The sequence below is a fragment of the Seriola lalandi genome, unplaced genomic scaffold (assembly GCF_002814215.2).
Source record: "Seriola lalandi dorsalis isolate HSWRI2012SDOR001 ecotype SW California unplaced genomic scaffold, Sedor1 jcf7180002053464, whole genome shotgun sequence".
NCBI lineage: Eukaryota > Metazoa > Chordata > Actinopteri > Carangiformes > Carangidae > Seriola > Seriola lalandi.
This window is the reverse complement of record NW_019524017.1, coordinates 87,566-109,748: the sequence shown is the minus strand read 5'-3', so window position 1 is coordinate 109,748 and position 22,183 is coordinate 87,566. Positions and strand designations below refer to the sequence as shown.

At 39.6% G+C, this 22,183-nt stretch overlaps 3 protein-coding genes and 1 long non-coding RNA gene across 5 annotated transcripts; 1 reads left to right on the top strand and 3 right to left on the bottom strand.

Annotated features, from left to right (window-relative positions):
• Nucleotides 1–2,215: 2,215 nt before the first annotated feature.
• On the top strand, nucleotides 2,216–10,217 carry LOC111651176 (polyserase-2). The gene is made up of 10 exons (XM_023401137.2): nucleotides 2,216–2,309; nucleotides 4,446–4,466; nucleotides 4,771–4,930; nucleotides 5,556–5,821; nucleotides 6,045–6,190; nucleotides 6,272–6,542; nucleotides 7,155–7,326; nucleotides 7,688–7,941; nucleotides 8,088–8,185; nucleotides 8,684–10,217. The coding sequence occupies exons 1-10, from the start codon at nucleotides 2,219–2,221 to the stop codon at nucleotides 9,047–9,049; spliced, it is 1,845 nt and encodes a 614-aa protein (XP_023256905.2). The 5' UTR covers nucleotides 2,216–2,218; the 3' UTR covers nucleotides 9,050–10,217.
• Nucleotides 10,218–10,385: 168 nt separating this feature from the next.
• LOC147819439 (uncharacterized) lies at nucleotides 10,386–13,577 on the bottom strand. The gene is made up of 5 exons (XM_087172612.1): nucleotides 13,433–13,577; nucleotides 12,906–12,958; nucleotides 12,710–12,820; nucleotides 11,812–11,949; nucleotides 10,386–11,329 (listed from the first exon to the last, which is right to left on the bottom strand). The coding sequence occupies exons 2-5, from the start codon at nucleotides 12,930–12,932 to the stop codon at nucleotides 11,243–11,245; spliced, it is 363 nt and encodes a 120-aa protein (XP_087028738.1). The 5' UTR covers nucleotides 12,933–12,958; nucleotides 13,433–13,577; the 3' UTR covers nucleotides 10,386–11,242.
• An 884-nt stretch (nucleotides 13,578–14,461) lies between these two features.
• eif1 (eukaryotic translation initiation factor 1) lies at nucleotides 14,462–17,508 on the bottom strand. Its single transcript, XM_023401134.2, has 4 exons — nucleotides 17,325–17,508; nucleotides 16,312–16,475; nucleotides 15,940–16,041; nucleotides 14,462–15,779 (listed from the first exon to the last, which is right to left on the bottom strand). Exons 1-4 carry the CDS (start codon nucleotides 17,353–17,355, stop codon nucleotides 15,735–15,737), a joined length of 342 nt encoding a protein of 113 aa, XP_023256902.1. The 5' UTR covers nucleotides 17,356–17,508; the 3' UTR covers nucleotides 14,462–15,734.
• Nucleotides 17,509–18,935: 1,427 nt separating this feature from the next.
• On the bottom strand, nucleotides 18,936–21,999 carry LOC111651166 (uncharacterized). Of its 2 annotated transcripts, none has more exons than XR_002760485.2 (2): nucleotides 21,884–21,999; nucleotides 18,936–20,835 (listed from the first exon to the last, which is right to left on the bottom strand). It is a non-coding gene; the product is annotated as an uncharacterized LOC111651166 (long non-coding RNA). The 2 variants fall into 2 exon arrangements; XR_015436911.1 differs by lacking the exon at nucleotides 21,884–21,999 and adding an exon at nucleotides 20,942–21,864.
• Between the last annotated feature and the right edge of the window lie 184 nt (nucleotides 22,000–22,183).

The window sequence follows — 22,183 nt, the reverse complement described above, 5'->3', positions numbered from 1 at the left end:
TGTATGAAAAGGAGGATTATTACAGCAGCCGTCATGTAAAACCTGAAAAAGCACCAGATTTTGTCCAGTGTCAGTCGTCATATTCAAAGACCTCAGTCAGTTTGTGAGTGACAGCAGGTTTCAGTGCTGTGGTCCTGTTGAAGCATTTATTTCAGTGTATCCTCTTCCTCCTTTTCCTTTGTGGTTTTCATGGAATATTCCCACAACAATTCTTGTTTTTCCTGTTTGGTTCCTGTCTCGTCATATGATGACATGATTACACTTAATTAATTTGGCTTTTTTTAAAAGAGTATGTTTACGTCACATTTCTGCGGTTTTCCAAATCATCTCATCAGTTTTTAGTTTGGTTTCCCTCCTTATAGGAAGTCGTTGGTTTAGTTACTGCTCCCCTTTTTTTCAGAGGGAAATATGTCACTTTGTACCATTTGTAAATTACACTCCCCAGTAGGATATAACGTAACGTAAAATGAGCTCCCCCATAACCAGCCACAACAGTTAAATGCTGCTTATAAGTTCAATAATATCAATAACAAATAATAAATCAATAAAAAATATAATAATACAATATTATCAAAAAAATTAATTTTGGATTCTTTATGTGCATTTTATTGATAATACTTCTGTGCTGTAAGTGAAACTTTGAATGTTGGATTTTTACTTGTAACGGAGTATTTTTACACTTTGATATCACGACATATGCTTAATGAAAATTTTTCCCACCTCTGTGGGAATCTGGTGAGAATGAAACCAAAGCTGATGTTAAATGTGATGGATCAGATACAGCAGGAGCAGAAAGGCTGAGTGAACTGAAGTCTGAGGCTGACGACAGGAAATGGGTCTGAAGCAGAATATACGACTGCAAGCCAGACGTTTGTCAGTCGCAATCAAATTCAACCAGACTCCTGGAGATGCAGGAATGCTGCCAGGTGACATTCACCTGACCGTCTGTTACGATCAGTGTGTTCCGCCCTCTGCTCCACTATTTATGGTAATTGAGGCAGGAAATAACATGTCAAGATCAATGGGTAGATAAATAAACTGAAACACCAATTAACATGTTTGTACTTCTCAAGTGGCATAGAAAAAATAACATAACATAAAAATAATAACTTAACATCTTCATGTTCTACACATTGTAATAAAAACAAATAAAAATATTTCATGTAATTTTGAATCTTGACAAAGGAGATGAACTTGGAGAAAAGTTCGCAGGTAGTGTGAGTTCATGGTCAGATGACTGGACCTATAAACACCTATTCAATGCTATCCCACAGCATTGTTAGGATAAACAATAGGACCCATTGACTATGAAAATATGGTCTTTAGAAAAGAAAATATTCATAGATCTTTTTTTAGGATGGTTGAATGTGACGTAATATTGCAACAGTCGGCCTTACAGGGTTAAACAGAACTGTCTTTACATTCTCTACTTAACTAAAAGTACCAGTATCATAATGTAAAAATACTCCAAATTAAAAGTCTTAATCCAACCTAAGTACACAAGTGATATCAGCTACTGTACTATACTTCAAGTGTCAATAGTAAAAGTACTCACTGTGATTTATATATTAATTCTAAATCTTTTACATTTTAACTACGTCATATATAGTTAGATAGTTCAGTCCTGTGGTTCCCAACCCAGGGGTCACGCCCCTCCAAATGGTCACCGGATAAATCTGAGGGGGTTGTCACATGATTCACAGAAGAGGAAAGAAGAAAAAATAAAAGTTGTCATTCACTGTTTTCTGTTTTCTGGTTTTGGATTTTAATCTTTGCTTTTTAAAAATGATTCTACATCATTTGACCTCGTTGGCCCTCGGACAGTTTACAACAAACCATGTGAGAAAAATACTTTAAAGAAGTCTTTTCTTTAAATACACATTGTGTTTTTTTAATAAGCTTTTTATATATTTTTATATAAAATCTGAACCTACAGCTCAGATAAATCTAGTGGAGAATAAAGAATAATATTTTCCTCATACAAACTAAAAAAAGTACAACTAAACTACTTCAAAATTGTCCTTGAGAAATTTGAGTACTTAGTTTGTCAACTGCCGGGTTTGACAGGCGCTGCCATTTGGTTTGTGGTGAGGTGTTGGGCGTGTCTTGCACAGGTAACGATTTACCTGACATAGAGCGAGGTATGTTTGTATCTGAGAGACGGAAAGAGAGAGCGAGAGGGAGGGAGGGAGGGAGGGAGGGGAGAAGAAGGTTATTTATGCCGGAGCAGATCATAACATATGGACTTTCAGTCATGGCTCTCTACAAGGTGATCTTTGTGGCAACTGTGCTGACTCTGCTGACACCAGGTAAGGAGCCTTTTCACTGTGCACACCTGAACCAGTAGTGTTTGAGATCTGCTGACAATTGTATCAGACAAGAAACACTGAGGAGGAAGTAAAATCTTTTATGATGAGAATTTATGAAAATTATTAAATCTGGGAGAAAATGATGTTTAAGTAAACTTTAAAACCTAAAGATCATTAAGATCATTGTGTCATTGATTGAAATTTCTAACAACCAACCACATTTATTGACTCTGAGTCTGCAGAGTAAACAGTATCTACAGTGGCAGATAAATGTGGTGGAATAAAAAATGCAATATTTCCAACTGAAATTCTGTAAAGGATTAATTAACACAAACAGGCTGCTGTGTCATCTTATTGTTATTCATGTTTTATTTATTTAGGATATTTTTCTTGTTCCAATTCAAATGTCTGAATATTATGAGAACTAAAGGTGAATTGCTCTTTGAAAGTTTGTGTTTGCATTAATATGCTATTATATTATCATTATATCAGTGGTCTTGACAATAACATCATTCATCATGATTATTTCTAGGACAAAACATCGTCCAACAAAAGGAAATATCATGACAGTCCTAAATGATATGACATCAATATATTTTAACCTCCTTTATCTATTTTAACTCATTTAAAGGAGGTTTGACATTGATTAAGTTCAGGTTTAAGGAATATGTAGAGACTAACAGGGTGTTAGTTACATTCAGTCATTCGTAAGAAGTGAATTCGTTTCACACTTTAACACCACCTTAAATATTTTACAGTATAGTATGAAGGTGACATGTACATGAAATAAGTCACGTCTGCAGGTATGGTTGTGTCATGTGACCCAAAGGAAGCCCAGACTTTCTTATTCTAAAGAGTTTTTTTGTGATCCAGCAATTTCTTTTTTGTGGCTTTGATTTCAGCCATTTAAGGGATCTATACGTTTCTTTAAGGAGTTTCTATTAAGGGGTGTTTGGATATGTTACAGCAGCTTTAACCTCTGTGAAGGGATGTTTGAAGTCACTGCACTAACATGGTGTGACCACAGATCTCTGTCATCATGTGTACGGTGGGCAGGCTTCAGCCACTCCTCATTAAGTCCCGGAGTAAAAAATTGATGCTGATTTCAAAAGACTTACTTGTAGAGAAAAATAACTTCTGATGGCTGAACTGTCCTACAGGAGCAGAGCGAGGCGTCTTCCATGTCCTATGATATCACAATGAATCCTTTTTATTAATGTATGTAGGAAAATGGCGGAGGAAATGACAGGACATAAGGACAAAGAGGGACAGGGTTACACACAGCAACACACACTGCAGCGACATGGTCCCGTGTCTTAAACCAGACACCTCATACATTTTTATCACTGTTAGCTCATTGACTTTAAATGAGTTCTTCAGTGATTTAATGTTACATCCATAAGTTGATCCACAAGAAGATATATTTGTGGTTTTAAGAACCAAAACCCATCTCTGTAGTTTTACATCACCTTTCTCAGGCTTCTCTCTGGAGCTCTAATACAAGCAGGTCAGTGAGCCAATCTGTGTCTGTCATCACACATAATTCTGGCTGTAAACACAATAAAGATATGCTCTGAGAAAAATATGTTCGTTATGTTTCCTGTCTTGCCAAAATAAAAAAAACCCCAGCGTGGATAAAGTGCAGCTGAAAGAATGTTGACAGTTCTCTCAGCCAAGGCAGTAAAACCAGTCTGAGAAGAGACCGGGCACCAAGTCGCTACACAAGAGTGAGATCCGTTAAAACAACATGGCAGAAGATGTCCCTTTGGGCTCTGGGGAATTTGTAATAGACATTTTCTGACAATTTATATCACAAACAATCAATTTATTGATGAGATTTCCACTTGAAAAGTTGATTTTCCTACAGTTGATAATGAACACATTTGATGAGCAGTAAATTACACCACTTAAAGTTTGGTTATTGAACCTTTTGCAGTCATAATGATTTCTGTGGGAATGGCATCGAAAACAACAGCAACCTCCTTTTGTAACTGGAAAATTATTTTGTAATCTAAATATCACATAGCACAAAATGAAAATGAATATTTCATGAAATGAAATATCGCTAACTATAAATATAATATACAATATATATATATTGTTGTTTCACAAGTCTTTTTGTTTTCTATTTTTCAGAGTCTCACTCACAACTCGATGGTAAGTCAAAGTTTATGCACACGTACTTTACTTTCTTTCTTTCTGTCATTGGTGACATTGTAAACATGTTGTTAGGACTTTAATTGTTTGGTTTATAGTTTCATTATTGTTATTATTTTCTATCCAACAAAGAATCTCTAAACAGAACCAATTAAACTTCTGAAGAAATTGTGAAATGAGATTAGTTTTGCCGCTGTTGGCTGAGAACAACCCACCATCATAAACCTCGACTAACAGTTTATAATCCTGCAATGGTCGGGCAGAGCGAGTATTGCTCACTGTGTGTTTTTATGTCTCTCCTCAGTGTGTGGCCGGCCTGCACTCAACACCAGGATTGTTGGAGGACAGGCGGCCCCTGAGGGCAGCTGGCCCTGGCAGGTCAGTCTGCAAACTTCTAGACACTTCTGTGGAGGATCCCTCATCAACAACGAATGGGTGCTGACAGCTGCTCACTGCGTCTCAAGGTGAGCACTGATGGTAGAGCTGTGACAAAACACATCATGCCAACATGTCTCCAACTTAGGGGTCGATGCCCCTCCATGGGGTCACAGGATAAATCTGGGGGGACTCAAGATGATTAATGGGAAAGAAAGAAGAAAAATATTGTTCTGCTATTCATCTCTTGGTTCTTTCTTTAGGCCTCTTACAGTCTCAGAGGTTCAGAAGAGAAAATCTTTGGTTTAAATGAATGTTTACTTGTCCTAAGTAGCACTAAAGCTACAGTATGGATGTCTGTGCATCAGGGCCTGTTGTTATATAATATGTCCATTTTATTTTGCGGCAAAATTGACTAAAACTTTTGTCCCCTCAACTTATGTTGTGCCCATTAATGAACTGTCGTCCAATTGATATTGTCCTCAAAAAATAGCATTATCATCTTAATTTCATTGGTCTTTGTTCCCCTTCCTTTTGTAGTTTTGACACACAGTAGTTTTTAGTACCACCTTGGACTGAGATATACAGATATATTGGTTTGACATTTCTTTAATGTGTATATTGTGAGAAAAGATTAAAGTGCAAAAGTGCTCTTGACAACAACTTTGCTTTTAATGTTTTTTCACTGTTTTGTTTTTCTCCTCATCACCTCAGCTCCGTCAGAAGACACACTGTGTTTCTGGGACGCCAGAGTCAGGAGGGACCCAACCCCAACGAGGTGTCTCGCACAGTAACGCAGACCATCATTCATCCGAACTACAATTCAGCGACATCCAACAACGACATCGCCCTACTAAGGCTCTCCTCACCAGTGACTTTCAGCAACTTCATTCTGCCTGTCTGCCTGGCAGCCGCAGACAGCGCCTTCTTTGCCGGCACTGACACCTGGGTCACCGGCTGGGGCAACATTGGAACTGCTGGTGGGTCGTAAAGCAGCTGGATAACCTTTATATTCAGAGGAACTGTGACCACAAGGGGAGGGGGGATACTGTGTTTGGAGCAACAAAACCTCCCTGTAACTTGAGTTTGTAGGGATAATTTTATCATAATCTGTCTGTGGCACTAGCAAACACACTGTTTTGGAAATAATCATAAAAGATTTGCTAAAAAACTTTTTTTTTAACTGAATTTGTGTTTCCTTAGAGCCCCTTCCTTCACCACAAAACCTGATGGAAGTGGAGGTGCCAGTTGTGGGGAACAGACAGTGTAACTGTAACTATGGAGTGGGCAGAATCACAGAGAACATGATATGTGCCGGGTTACTTAATGGAGGGAAGGACTCCTGTCAGGTGATCATTTTACCACCAGTGTTTGTGTCAGATTTTACCTCATGCAAAGATTCCCTCTCCTAAATGTTCCTCTTTTTACAGGGGGACTCTGGCGGTCCAATGGTGAGTAAGCAGAACAACCGCTGGGTCCAGGCGGGAGTCGTGAGTTTTGGAATTGGTTGTGCCCTGCCTAATTTCCCAGGAGTCTACGCCAGAGTATCCCAGTATCAGACCTGGATCAACAGCATTATCACATCCAACCAGCCGGGCTTCATCATCTTCAGGTCCACTGGGACTGATAGTGACCAGAATGTCACCTGTCCAGGCCTGCCGCCACCTACAACCAGACCCCCCCCAACAACCACACCCAGACGTGAGTGTCTGCTGTGTCCAGACTTTGTAAAAACTGATTGTTAATCTTAAATTTACCCTCGGAGATCTTAAATTTAGAATTATATATATATATATATATTCTAGCTCCACTTGTTCCAACTCTTCATTGATGCTGAAAGAAGTTTAATGGAGTTATTTTGTAGGTTTTGCTATTGCTAGAAAAAACGCTGCAAGTCAAACTTAATTCCTGTAGCATTCAGTCTGCCCTGAAGACGTAGTGCTTGTCAGTGGGCGTAATATACCCTCCTCTATTGTTAAACACAATGATGGCTGATGCTCTTGCTAAGACTGTTAAGTAAACAGCCATTAATGCCAATGCTGGCTGTGTAACGAAAGTATAACCTACAAATAGCTCCTTTAAACTGAACAAAATTTTCAAACCAAAGACTGGCTGTCCTCTTCCATCAAACTGAAATGTCCCAGATGTTTTGTGCATTAACTTTCCCAAAATTCACTTATTTGGTATCTGTGGATAATTTGGGATCTGACCAAATCTGACCAAACAACCTGTGTTTGTAATGTCTGCTCTGGATGGTTTGAGTTTACAAGGCTTTTAAACTTCCACTGTCTGCCTGTTGCTTCTTCTCTCCAGCTGTGGTCTGTGGCCGAGCTCCATTGAATTCACGTATTTTGGGAGGAAGCTCGGTGGGGACAGCTGGCGAGTGGCCGTGGATGGCGAGCATACAGATGAATGGAAGTCATGTGTGTGGTGGGACGCTGGTGGCCGAGGACTCTGTGCTGAGCAATGCCAACTGTTTCTCCAGGTGAGACACCTGCAGTGCCATTACGATAGCTAGCAGCTGTGGGAAATGACTGACTCTATATAACATAACTATATGTTTGTAAATGGTCTTAAAGATTTACGTCTTCAGCAGGAGCCAATGGTCTTTGAGCTGAGAGCCAAAGACAGAGGAGGGAGGTCAGGGAGTATTGAAAGATACATTATTGGTTTGGGTTGGGTCTGCACATGGAAATTGTTGACGATAAGAAAATATAGCAGACTGCCAACCATATATTTTCACGTAATGTACAAGTTCAATCCCTTGCTTTAAACCAACCCATCCACCCATTTTTAAAGTCTTGAGTTCTCCTCAGGCCTAATTAAGTTCATTTTAACTCCCTCAGTTCACCCACACCGTCTGAATGGACCGTCACCCTGGGTCGTTTGAGGCAGAACGGATCCAATCCCTTTGAGGTGACACTGAATGTGACAAATATCACTCTGAGCAACCTGACTGGGTCTAATGTAGCAGTGCTGCACCTGGAAACCCGACCCACCCTGACCGACTACATCCAGCCCATCTGCCTGGACGACGGACTCACCTTCAGCGTGGGGTCGACGTGCTGGGCTGCCGGCTGGAACTCTGAGCGAGGAGGGGGTGAGTTCATAACACACAGTCTGACACAGTAATTCTAACACTCTGCATCAGTTCACCTATGTAAATTAAACATACTAAATAATACATACAATTGCAGTCAGGGTGTGATTCCACCTCTCATCATTTCCTAATTTTTCCAACTTCAGACGAACAAGTTCTGCAGGAGTTCCGGACCTCGGTTTTAGACTGTGGGAACGCATCAACGAATGGCAGCATTTGTACAGGAGTTTTTACACTGGAGCAGGTGAATAATGAGATTATTATTATTATTATTATTTATTTTTTAATTATTATTTTCATCATACACCATTTGTTGATATGTCTTTGTATCTTATCCAGGTGTTTGTGAGTCGTTTAACATTAGAGAGTTGAGATCAAAAGCTTGTTCTTTAGCTTGGAAACAGCACAAGGTCCATTTAGCAGCTTTTAATAATATCACAATTCAGACTTGTTACAATATGAAAAAACATTAGTTTGTATTTTAACATTTCACATTGTACAATGTAGAGTTTGTCCTGAAGTTGGCGTTGGAAGGAAAGTCATAGGCTTATTAAAGTGAGACTGATGTGATTTTTAAAAAAAAATGATATGATATTTATCTGTATTGCTCATTCAGTGAAACTAAGAACATTATTTTCTGTAATTTTACAAAATGATGTGACTTAATGTCGACTTCATAATCGGAATTCATAATTCATAATCAGTTAATACTAAAACGTTCCCATCTGGCCTGTTTGCTCAGGGTGATTCCGGCGGCCCACTCATGTGTAAGCAGGGCAACTCCTGGTTCCAAATGGCGGTGTTATCAGCTGAAAGCAACTCCACCAGACAAACACGAGCGGATCAAGTGATGGTCTTCACCAAACTGAGCCAGTTCGAGAACTTCTTGTCTCAGACAGTGGGGAGGTTCTTATCTCCAACCACCAACAGCATCAACAGCACTAACAGCACTAACAGCACTAACACCACCCACCACCACACCTACCATGACCACCAGTGGGGGCGTTCTCACTGGCTCCCCCGCCTCGTTCTTCTTCTTCCATTTCCTTTTCCTCTTAGTCTGTCTCCTCCTCTTCTCATAGAAACCTCCAACTCTTTCTGTAAATAGTGATTTACATGATGTGATCGGCACAAATGAATGTAAACACCCATGAATATGAGAGACGATGTCATCTTAAAGCTGCATTAACTTATCTATGACTTGATTCTGCCTCTATTGGTGAGCACCAGTAGTGAAGTTAACGGGGTTAAATCAGGACTCCAGAGTTCCCACAGGGGATGACAGATGAAGGCAGGGTTTTCCAAAACTGTAAAATTCTCCTGGTTTAATCATCAGTGCAAACAACGAAACACTACGCTAAAAAGGTTGTGCTGTTATGCTCAGAGTCAATGTGCCACATAGTTCTGGCGTCTGGCCCCTGAGGCTTTTGGGTAATGTAGTAATTTTTTTAGACTATACACATAACAAACTTCCACCTGTTTGAGTTTATAGGAGCTGTGTTGGCAGGGGCAACATCCTGTCTCCCAGTTCCATGCTAATACATCACGTTGTGATACTGTTATAAAAAAAAAAAGTTTTGTTTTGGTTTTTTTTTTGTTTTTTTAAATATGGGTTTAAATGAAAGGTGTAAAATAGGGGTGTACAATGAAGAAATGTTTAAGTTGCACTGGAAAAAAAATGCACAGTGGGGTCCACAAGTCTGAAACCACTTGAATGGGAGAGTGGTCTTAGACTGTTTGTGGCCTAGTATTCCAGCATTTCATGGTTTTTGAAGATGATATCTGCACCAGTTTTTTTAATCATTTTTTAAAATCAGCACAATGATGAATGTGAAATATTTGAATATATAATTTGTATTTGATAAATATTATTTAATCTGTTTTGAAGCACAGAGTGATTAGTTAAGTGGGACCCCTGCAGTTGTCACCCTTCAGACATTTTTCCTTTTCTCCTTGCACATTGGAAGTAGGTGAAGTTGCTTCAGAAATCTTTTTCTAAACCTTTTTTTTCAAACTTTTCTTTTATGGATTTCTTGCAGTCCTGAAAACTTAAGGACGTTTTGGAGGTCTGAGGACCACAGTGGCAACAGTCAGCCTGTCCCATCAACTACCTCATATTACCAGAAAGCCACTGTGCCATAATGTAAACGTCTATCTGAAGGGATGAAGCACTTAATGCACACAAATGGTATTTGCTCTAAAATACATAAGCTGCACTTTGAATTGAAAATGATTTGGCTTGAGTGCCGTGGAATAAATATGTAAATGCAAAAGCACTGAAGAGTTTTCCTGTCTGTCATTTTGTCTTTTCTTTTTGATTCAGCAACATTTTCCTTCATGTTGTGATCACTCATGCTGCTGCTGCACAGGAGGCGGGGATCAGTTATACTAGTTCAGCTGGTTTACTTAATGCCAAAAACCAAAGACGAACTCAATGCAACAAATCCATTTTTAAAACATTTCAGAATTTAATAAAAATTTCAAAAAGCCAGAACATATAAAAGAATAGCACAAAGCGACTTAAGTCATTTTTACATATACAGAATTTTCTAACATTAAAGTTTAAGTCTGGTGATACAAACTCCCTGAAAAGACCAAAACCAACAATCTCCTCCCAGAGACACTCACCATACCACCAAATGTGGATTAATCCGCTGTTCAAAGTAGTCCCTAACAAAAGCTTTATATATTTACTCTAATTTGTTTGATTAAACCAGTGAGCAGCTGCTGGAGGAAATTGCTGAGCCTTTTAAAAATTTAAACTATATGGTTGTGAGATGTTTTAAAAAATGTATGTCTTCATTAGGAACCAATGGGCTCAGAGCTGAGAGCCACAGACAGAGAGTGTTGAGAGACGAACTAAAACACCGTTGGTTTGAATCTGTTTCACTGGAATTGTTGTCATTGAGAACAATACTGAGTAACACCAGCTTTAAGCTTAAACTCAATGAACCATTCTCAAAACATACACAACACAAAAGGCACCTCCAGATGTTTCAAGCCAGGATTGGCTCTTCATCAAGTTCAGATTACAGCTCTATGGTGTCTAATGCTTTAATCTCCTGGTGTGTGAGACGCAGACCACCCTGCAGACGCTGTTCTGTTTAAGGCGCAGATGAACTGCAACATCCCGAGTTTGAGTTTTGCTGTGGAGATTTGTTGCAAGTCATTCCCCATCTCTCTCTTCCCTCTTTTCCTCTCTCCACTGTCTCTGAACTCTCTAAAGGCTTAAAATTAGACTGTAAAAGTACTTGTCGACAACAAGCTGACATTGGCATCAGCGTACCTCCATCCTTGTCTTCTACTTGATCCTGATCTCGAAGCAGAGACAGTTACAGGACTCGCACTCAGGAGGCTGACAGGTACAGGCACAGTCCCATCTGACACACTGTGGGAAAACATATCAGAAAATTCAGTGAGGAGAAAAACAACAGATATATAAAACAATGTCTTTAAGCACTGACGCTCCTGATTTGACAAAAATTACATCACCTATCTTGTGATTGGATGTATGAAAATAAGATAAGAGTGATGTCACTGTGTGGCTTCTAAACATTTCTGATAAGCAGAAACACGTGAGCCATGTTTAAGCTTGAACTCTGCCCACATTACAATGTCAGGATTGTATTTCTGTTAATTTCACAGACCCACTCCAGGTGTACATTTTTTAAATATTAAAACATTGCAAGTCTTTGGTGTTTGCACATTAATGATGAAAGAGAAATGTCCTTATAAAATAAAATAAAACCTGAGGCTTCTCTGTAGACAAAAAACTGATGGTACTAGGAAATGGTCGACAGTGTACATGATCTGATTTTGTATATGCTGAAACATTTCTTGATAGAGGGTGAGTGTTTGGGGGTCACTTACAGTAGGAGAGGGGCACGTGTCGTTCAGACATGAACGCATGGTTGGCAGTTTACAGTTACACATTTCAGCCATTGTAAAACACTGCTCACATAGAGAAATGTTTGGACAACAGTCGCCACACTCTGAAGAACAATGGTCCTTTGGGAGACAGAAAACAGAGACACAGACATTTCTGCAGTGTTTTACTTGTGTGTAGTGATAAATAGTGACACAGTGGAACATAAAACTTTATTTTCATTCAATTTAAAGTCTGCAGCATCAAGATTAAATAAAAAGTCATGAGTGATGTGCAGAGGGGTGTATCACTCATAACTTCCTTGAAAGACACAGTTTGATATTTAGGGTTAGGATTAGAAAGAAAAACCCATCGATAATCTATTAAATTAAATTAAATTATTGTCTTGTATTTTCAATATGAATCTATTGTAAATTCTTAAAGCCACTTTTGATCAATTTTATGTGATAAAAATAATTTGTAAAATAATTCTGAGGGAATACAGTTTGTTTTAATCAAAATAAAATAATAAAATCTCAAGAGATTATTAAACCATCCTGTGCCCTGTTCCTTTTGCTAAATGTTCCAATCACACCTGAGAAAGAACTTGAATCACCTCAGACGTGTCTCCTACCAAAGTGCAAGTCTTAACAACTTATTGCAGAAAACTGTCAGATGTGACTCAGCAGTGCACAGTTCATCTATTGCTGTGCCTCCGGTGCTTACACTAGATGGTGCCAAAAACAAAACTTTTCTCATGCTGAACATTGAGTTTTGTGTTCATGCTGGTGATTATGAATCAGCAACAGTAGGCCTTCATGCCTTCCTGCTTCTAGGTTTAGAGCAGGTTGTAGTAAGGAGCACATTTTGTTATTTTTAACTGACTGTGTTACCAGCACCAACCTTGAGGCAGAGTCGGATCCACAGCCCAATCCCAATGACGATCATGTAGAAACTCACAGTGATCATCAGTACTGCTGGGAGAGGGATGGCAAGCTCCCAGACTTGCAGCACCTGAGGATCAGGACCAGCAAAATATATAACTGCATAGAACACAGTAGAGCTGAGGAGTGGTCACACCAGTGGGATGATTTCTTACTTGCATTGTCTCTTCTTCAGAAGACATCTTTAAATGTCGCCATCCCTGGGATTCTGACAGGAAATAAAATAGATGGTATTAAAACCTGGTTATTATTCAGGCTTCTAAAAGTCTCTGTTTATTTTCTTCTTTGGACCGCTTTCAGATATGTGCAAAATGCTCGATTATTTTCTGTCTGGTTAAATTAGTTCCATGTAGAGAATCATATGCACCACCTAAATGTAGTTGTGAAATAGAAAGTATCATAAAATTGAAATACTCATGTAAAGTACAGGTACCTCAAATTACGTTCAGTATTTTAGTAAGAGTAAATAAGTGTACTCTCCATCACTACAAGGTAAAAGTGCATAAGTAGCTGTCAGCAGTAAAATGGATTCAAGCAAAGTACTTATAGTGATGAGTTACATGCTCATGATAATGTAAAACTTTCTCAAAATAAATACAAATTGGAGATAACGACAGTGAAGCTAACTGTAGTTTGGTGAAACAGAACAAAGAATACGCTGCTAACGTTACTAAAGTCTTACCGCTCTCTATGGCCCTGTGTCTTCAGAAGTATGTCATAGGTATCGATCCATGTAGATTTTAAATAAAGTCACATTCTTAGTTTTTATTGTTAATCGTATAAGATTTGATTCTACTGTCTGCGATCGAAAACAACCCGGGTCTAGCTTATGGCGGCAGCAGCGTTACCATGGAGTCAGACGGATACCAGGAAGGGACAAAATAGGCGCAAAGCAGGGCGAACGCGAAACCAAACCGATTCAAATAAGGCGATGATTAAATTCTGTTTGTCAGAATAAACGACATACATTAAATACAGGAATATGTAATGATTATATGAGGGTGTTTTATACGGTACTTTATTTGAAAAAACAATGAGGAAACATTAACTGGTTTTGTTTTTGACAGGTTTTTCTTTTATGAGTGGAAACTGCTGTAGAACTTTTATGCTTATGCTCTGAACATTTTGACTTTTGAATGGAGTTTCAAGCTGAAAGTATGAATGAGTAGATGGGGTTGAAAAATTCATAAAGGTGGAGATTAAGCAGTTTCATCTTCCAGTCTTCTTGGGTAAATTTCTACAAGCTTTGCACACCTGGATCTGAGCAGTTTATCTGACCCTCCCTTAGATTGGATGGAAGCATCTGCCAACTGCAACCTTCAGGTCTCCACAGGGAGCTTTGGCTGGACCACTTAGGGACAGTCAGATATGTCCTAAGCCACTCAGCAATATCTTGGTTGTTGTCTTCAGTCTCCCTATCCCTGCTGCTGGGCTAAAACGCTTTACACCATAACTATTGTGTGTAATATTGTCATCTACAAGTTACTAGAAACAGTGGAAATACTTTTAGTATTGAATGTAAATGTTTGTGTAAGGAAAAAGTCTTGCTGCAGACCACATAAGTACAGTGCTCAACTTTTTCTGTTGATACACAGCTGTACATATCGGTGTTCTGATCAAATACTGTAAATGAAATGTTTAAGAGCCTGACACCAAACAGCTCCTGCAAACTGAAGACACCCACACAAGTACAAATAACAGGACAGGTTCATCAACTGCAGAAATTTTATTGAACCAAATGTGGATTTTGCAAAACAGACTTGCTCTCTCACCTCCAGTCACAGGAGCACAGTGTGACCTGGCCATGGCTTTATTTTTTACTGTATTATTTCAGCATTACTACATCTTTACTTGTATTTATAAATTATTGCATTATAGGAAATTAAAGATTCAAGTGTGTATAACCACAGGTTTGGTACCAGATTTGTTTTTAGACCAAACCAGAAAGCTGGTCAAATGCCAGAGTAGGAAACTAACTTCATTTACCGGTAAATAATTATGTTCTTAATTTTTCCACCTAGAAATCATACTCGCTTAGTGCCATCGATCTACACTAGAGGCAAAGATTACCAGCATTTGATTTCATTTCCCACTCTAGATGGTTCATCTGATCACATAGTGAACTGACTCAGCCTTTCATATCACATGCCTCGCTTTGACCAAAATAAGACCACCAGAGAACACCCATTTAGTTTCAAAACTCACATGGGCAGCAAAAGAAAGAAAAAAAATAAAATAAAAAAGCAATTAGAAAAAATGTGCCATTAAATAAAAGCAATAAACACATTTTCCAGGGAGCGGTGGTGGAGACAGTCAGCGTTTTACAAACTTGGCTCTGTAAACTGAGAGCAGGCAACTGAACATGTAAACGCCAGTGGGATGTTGAAAGACTGAAAAAAAGAGGGAAATTACTTATGTTGGCAATCCCCTTTCCCCATCCTCCCACCTAAAGACCTTGTTCTTCTAACCCACTTCATCAGTAAACACCATTAGAAAATGTATGACCCTCCTGTACACATCCAGCCCCCACCCTGTTCCCCATGACACCACTCCACTCCAGCATATGGAGACTCATCGTTTTATTGAAACACCTTGAAGTACAAAACAAAAAGTTACATGAAACGGTGCCTCCTTACTGTGGCACAAGACCTAAAAAGAAAAAAATTAAAAAGGAAATAAACAAGGGGGAAAGGAAGGAGGAAGTGTGTGTGGGAGGGTCATCACCACTCATCCCTGATGTTGTGTGGAGCTGCAGTGGTGTGTCTTTGTGAGAGCGAGCCTGCCCCCTGGTGTTGTAGGGGGGCAGTGGTGTTACAGAGTCCCATGTTTGTCAGAGGTAATTCACGTGTTAGCTAATAGGAGCTGGTAGGGCTGCAAGGAGGGAAAGGGGGGAGGAAGAGCAACAGCAGCACATAGGAGGAGGGGACGGGGAGGGGGGTTTAATGGCCTTCCAGGAGAGATGGGAGAGGGCTGATTTGCAGCTTCTAGAAGCCGTGGACTTTCAGCTGCTCCTCCTTGGCCAAGTCAATCTGCAAAGAAGAGACAAGAGATTTGATAAATGAGAACGACCCCTGACCCTAAGTCTGTGCCACATTCCTCAAGTCAGCAAGGTTTCCCCACAAAGCAGAAAGACAACCCTGTTGAATCACACACCCTGGTCAGATTTATCCATAACAGTACAAGACCTACCTCAATGAGGAACTGGCAGATATTCTTGCGCTGGTCTCCCTGTAGCTGGATCACTTCACCATACTCTGGGTGCTCAATCACTGTCCCATTGCAGGCAAACTTCTATTAGGGTCAAAAAAAAAAAAAAAAAAGCAAAAGAGTGTTAACAGAGCTAGAAAACAAGGACACACCAACCTACATAATTATTTGGTAAAAGCTGGCAGCCTGCCATAATAACAGAACCGTATTAAACAACTACTAAGACAAATTTTGGTAATCAGAAACACCACAAGGAAATTACAGAGGGACATTAATGTCAGTCCCTCTAGACCGTTGACAGCAGTCTAAAACGTATAGAGCATCTTCACACCAGACCCCACCCCGAAGTAGTACCTTCTTGAAGGCCTTGACTAGCTTCTTCTTGTCATAGTCGGCGGAGATGCCCTGGACAGTGGTGAGGGTCTTCCTGCCGTTCCGCTGTTGGATTCTTATGTGGATGTAGTCCTCTGTCCCGGCTGGGAGGCGGTCATCACCCTTAGTTGCATCAGCAAAGGGGTCTGGAGGGGAGAGGGGGTAGAAGAGCAGCATTGTAAGAGAAACAACAATAAAACACAACATAATACACAAACATTGAGCTCAAGAAAAGACTCCATCTCAGACATCTGGATTATACACAGCTTATCAATCATAACCAAATATTTTTACCAGTTTGCATTTTGGTACGCCATATTATGCCCATATTCCCTTGTCCTCAAGACAATGCTACCAGTCAGTTGTACATCTTCCCTGTGTTTTAATCTGGCAGATGTCTCTGGAAGTGTCATATTTCAGATGAAGAACTGCGCAGACGTACAAGCTAAATATACAGCTTAACAGCTTACTGAAGTCTGGCAGCGCTGGCTAGCACTGCTAAGGGGCACCCTTCAGGCAGTGAACACGCCAGTGTTAGGAATAAATAGCACAGTCATGGCTTGTTAACGTTCGTTTTCCATACGTGGATCAGAACTTAAACAGGTGTTTAACTGTGTGAAATAAATATTATGCCGATTTTTTTTTTTTTTTTTAAAACCAGCTGAAATACCATTTCCTTAAGCCAACAGTTCTGAAGAATAAGCTAACACGTTAGCAGCAAATTTTAGGCCTAATGGCGGCCGTTTTAATGGTAGAGACCAGCTAGTTGACTAGTGAAGGAGTCCAGATTGTCGAATATGTACATAAGGTACTGAACTGCGAGCTAGATATTTATGTTAAGATGGTCACTCTTTGGAACAAGCATAGGATTAGATAGCCAAACCAGCTGCAAAACTAATAAAACTTCGACGCAAGTTGGAAGCTTAACGTTAGCTTAACTAGCACTCGCCCTTCCCCCACCTTGTCTGCCTGTTCGGTTCGATAAAAAGACTTACCAAAAGTTTGGAGGTTCTGGATAGCGGACATACGATAAGATTTGCTTTCCTTTCGGATAATAACTTGGTTAGCGAGCGGTTCGTCGGCTAACTTTGACTTTTATGTCTTTCCTGGTTTTTGCCTTTTGCGGGGACGACGCTTGCTCGGCTTTCACAGCTCACACAAAATGGAGATCGTCGAGTCCGTAAGACTGGAAAACAAGCCTTTATAGCCCCGCCCCGAAACTGACGTCAGTACGTCGCTGACGCATGAATGGGACGTCGCCGGCAGTCACGCCTTAATATTTGTCAACTTTACTGGAAAAGTGACGTCACCATATCAGAATATAGTCATGTTAACAAAAGGAAAATTACCAAAACACAGTAATGCACTTCGATAATATTGAATTAAAATTATTATTTAAAGTTTTAATGTTTAAAATTTTGGTTTAGAGAAATTAATCTATTGGAAACTTCAATAGGACCCTGTGCTCAGAGATCGTCATTATTTTAACTTCCTGTGAAAAGGAATGGCTCTCTTTGCCTAATTATAATATACATGGATGGATTACTGGGAACAGGAGACCGAGTGTCACAGGGTTACTGGGGCAGAGCCTCTGTATGAAGTGACTGTTAATAATTCTCGTTTGAAAGTCATAGCTCAGTTAAAAGAAACAAAATGAACACAAATTCAATCTCAAAGAAAAGCAAACTGACCATAATGAGGTGCAAAACAACCACAACAAGACACAAAATGACCACGAAGACATGAAAAATGTCAGTAAAGAGGTGCAGGCTTTTACTTGTCTGTGCTAAGGGGCCCATTGTATATTCAGAAAAGAATTTCTTCCCAGCATAACCCCTGTTTGATCTGCTAAAATAATAGCTTGTTTTGGATTGAATTTTGTAGTCTTCAATTGAGAGCGAGATGGATCTTGGGGATCAAGTGAAGTTCTGGTTGGCCTATGGCTAGGAGATCAAATTCTACCTGAAGCAGACACCTGACCTTGACATTTCTTGATTTGCCATATTTTTTCTTTTCAGATAATTCAATTTGAACAGTTTTTAGATGCTTGAGACTGGATCTCACTGGTTTTAATGAAAGAGCTAGAGTAAATGTAGTCTTTCCTCTTGACCCCTAAGGTTTATCTTGCAACTCTTGGAGGGGTCCCGACCTTTAGGTTGGAACCCACTGGTTTAAAGCCCACTGACTGCTTTCTTTAACAAGGGTTTGCCACCATGAACATTACCTGACTGATGTACAGCTGGTTAACAAGAACTGAGCTCAGGAGTTCTTTGTGTACAAAGGACACTCCTGTAAAATAGATATTTAATTTTAGTGAGGCACCTTTTTAACACTGCATGTTAATGTAATGAGACTGTTCATCAATTTGACAACAGTGAGCCAGATTCAACCACTAGGAGGAGGCAAAAAGCCACATACACACCAACATGGTCTTTGCACTTGCCTCACAGATCTAATAGTAATTTTGAAGCAAGTAGTTGTCATTTACAACTTTAAATGGTACCGCTGCAGCTGTCCTTTTTGTATTTTATCAACTGCTTGTATTTAACTGTTCACACCAACAATAAACTGAGTAATATAAGAAGAGACGTGAGTGAAAACAGATCTTTGATCAAAGTCACATTTATCTACCATGACCACATGGGGAAACATTTCATCATAGAAAGAGACTGTAGCGACGGTATCACTGCTACACAACTGCACTTAGTGCACAAAACAACATACAAGTGGGATTAGGATAAAAAATGCGAAAGCGCTGTGTCTAGAGTCCAGTAAACGATGTTCTGTAAAATGAAACAACATAACTTCTTCTTCTAGGCGTTATCTTCATTTTAAATCACCATAGTTATTCTATGGAAAAGTGCATATTTTAGAGATTTATGAAGTGAAAAGAAGTAACCACAACCCCTGCAGCAAATATTACAAATTTGCCTTTCTTCATGTGTTCGTGAATAGTTACTTCCTTCATAAACTGAGATAATAGCATGTGCAAAACTACTGTCAATACTTTGTAACCTTCCCTTTGGAAGGTTTGGATATATGAAGGATTTTACGATCATAATTATACATTCAATGTAAGCATAAATAAATAACTAGTACAAACAATAATAACAATTGTCAGACAGTAGAATACAGATAAGAGTTACCCAGCATACAATCAAATGTAAATACATCAGAACAAATATAAATAAAAATGTACCATAATTAAGATATATGCTGTGCATGCATACACAGTTTGTTTACTGTTACTGTACTGTTGAGTGAACATGATGGACTAGATACAAGAGAAGTTCATAGTCATTATCTATTGTTAATATGGTCCCAGAATGGGCTCCATGTCGTTAACAACAGGTCTCAGTATCCCGAGTTTGAATAGTAACTTGTTTTGTTTGATATGATCTCAATCCAGTGCTCAAATAATGAGGATGTGACCTCCATGATGTTATTTCCATTGCCTCACAATGATTCTGCCACCTGTGTTTTTCTTTTTTTCCCGCCAGGTATAAACCCCCCAACATACTGGCACCATTGTTGTTCTTCAATATTTTCCCCAATATCTTTCTTCCACATCAATTCAAGTGCATTGGCAAGAAGTCAAAGCCTGTTACCAGCTTTCCATTAAAAACTTGGAAGAGAAGTAGATTAGACCTACGTCATCAACTCTCCAGGTCCTCCATATGCTCAACCAGGGAGGCATTTTGGTTTTGCAGCTTTAACTGTGGTCTCCGCCGCTGCAAGCCATTCAACATCTTTCCCAGCGCCAATGTTACGCGGATCCTGAATATACTGATGCATCCACTGAGGACTGCAGAGGTTTGAAAGAGTTTTGAATCAGTGTTATCATGTCATTTGCCTGGTGTTTGGCCATTTCTGTCATTAGCAGCTTGGAGTTACTCCTATTGTTATCAACAAAACTCACTTTGTAGTTGTCTAAGCATGCATGAAGGGGTTTATCATAAGGAATTTACAGTTAGTTTCATCAAACCACAAGTCCTCCAAAGAGCTCAGTTTTAACTTCATCTGTCTGCAGCACTTTTTTTTCTAAAACAACTCTTATCCAGATGTTGCTTTGCAGTCTTCAGATGTTGACTTGTCTGATGAGGTCTCCTCGGGTTTCCTACGTTTTCTTACACCCTGTTTTTTCAAGCAACGCTGCACAGTGGAAAGGTGCACCATCACTCCTGTGTCCGCTAAACCTTCCTGCAGGTCCTTTACAGTCATGTGGGGGTTTTCCTTTGCCTTTCTGCCCAGAACATGTGCTGTTTTGTCTGAAATTTTTCTTGGTCTTCCAGATCTTGGCTTGACTTCCACAGTTCCCCTTAATTTCCATCTCTTAATGACATTCCGGATAGTGGAAACCGAGAACCCAAAGTGGTTTGATATCTTTTTATAGCCTTTCCCTGATTTGTAGGCATTAATCAGCTTCATTTTCAGATCCTCACTCAGTTCAATAGAGGAGCCCATGGTTGTTGAGTGTTAACACAAGTTTTGCTTGGCCGGGTCAATCTGCAAAAAAGAATCAAAACATTTAATCAGTGAAAACAACTTATCCTGAGTCTGTCTTCCAACCACCAGACACCCTGATGGTGAAATTTTGGCATCTGGCTCTCACCTGGCTGTGTGTGTGAAAGTGTTAAAATCCCCAAACAATTATTAACTCTTACAGGCACTTTGAGTTATGTAACTTAACCAAAGTGCAACAGTGAGTCTTCAAACTCTAGAAATAGCAAGAAACAGAGGTAATATACACAGGATAACAGGCGCTGAGTCTACTGTCCGCTCTGGTGCACGAACGAATCCGGTGAGCTGGGGCTCCTCGGTGGCCTCTTCGGTATTCTTCGGCATAAAGGCAGTTCGGCTTGTATGCTGACCGTTCGTCTATTGTTTCTCACAGTTACGATCATGGATGTATTATTAGAACTTAAGAATTAATTAATAAGTTATTACTACTATATTTAATAACATTATAATGCTTATTAAGAAATAACTTAATTATTAGGTCTTATAATACATCCAATAGTTACGATGAAACCGTGCCCACTTCCGTATGACGAAAGCCTCGACAGAACAAACGAAGCCCTTAACCAATACGGAAGTGGCCGTGGTTTAACAGAAACTGGTTGGTTGGAACAAAAATACAGGTGCTGAGGACTAGTGTCAGTTACAGCCGAGTCTCAGGGCTGAAAAACGGGCACAGCTTCTACAATCTAGGTGTGGACGTACCGTTACCAGTCGGAGGTCGAACAGTTTGTTTCAACCTGCTGCGTGATTTCAGTTGAAACACTACGGCTTGAACGTGGCGTTAGCATCTACACACAGGGAGGTGTGTGTGTAGATGCTAACACTACTAATCCCGAGCTCATCAAAATATTGTTTTACAGGAGCGAACGGGAGGATTTTGATACGAGAATACTTAAAATTATATGTTATCATATGAGAGGGGACAAATGAACGGGTAACACAGGGACTGAAGATGGAAATTTCACTGTCTTTAGCTTCGCCAGCTCTCGCCCTTCCCTCACCTTCTCTCACAGCTCAGTTAATAACCACTTACCAACAGTGGACAGATGATAAAAACTGCTTTCCTCTCGAGTTTAACTGTTCAGTTCTGTAATTCACGTTTTAACGGGGATGATGTTCTGGTTTTCTTCTAGCCTACAGCTCGCTCCCTTGTTTTTTTTTTTTAATACGATTGGCGAACAAAGAACGGGTGCATTACCACCACCAACTGGTATGGAGTGTGGAGCCAGGCTGATTTAATAATAATATGAAATTTGTTTAAGATTAATAAAATGTATCTTCTAATTTATTTCCTTTAATTAAGTATATAACACTCAGTCCCATCATTTAAATT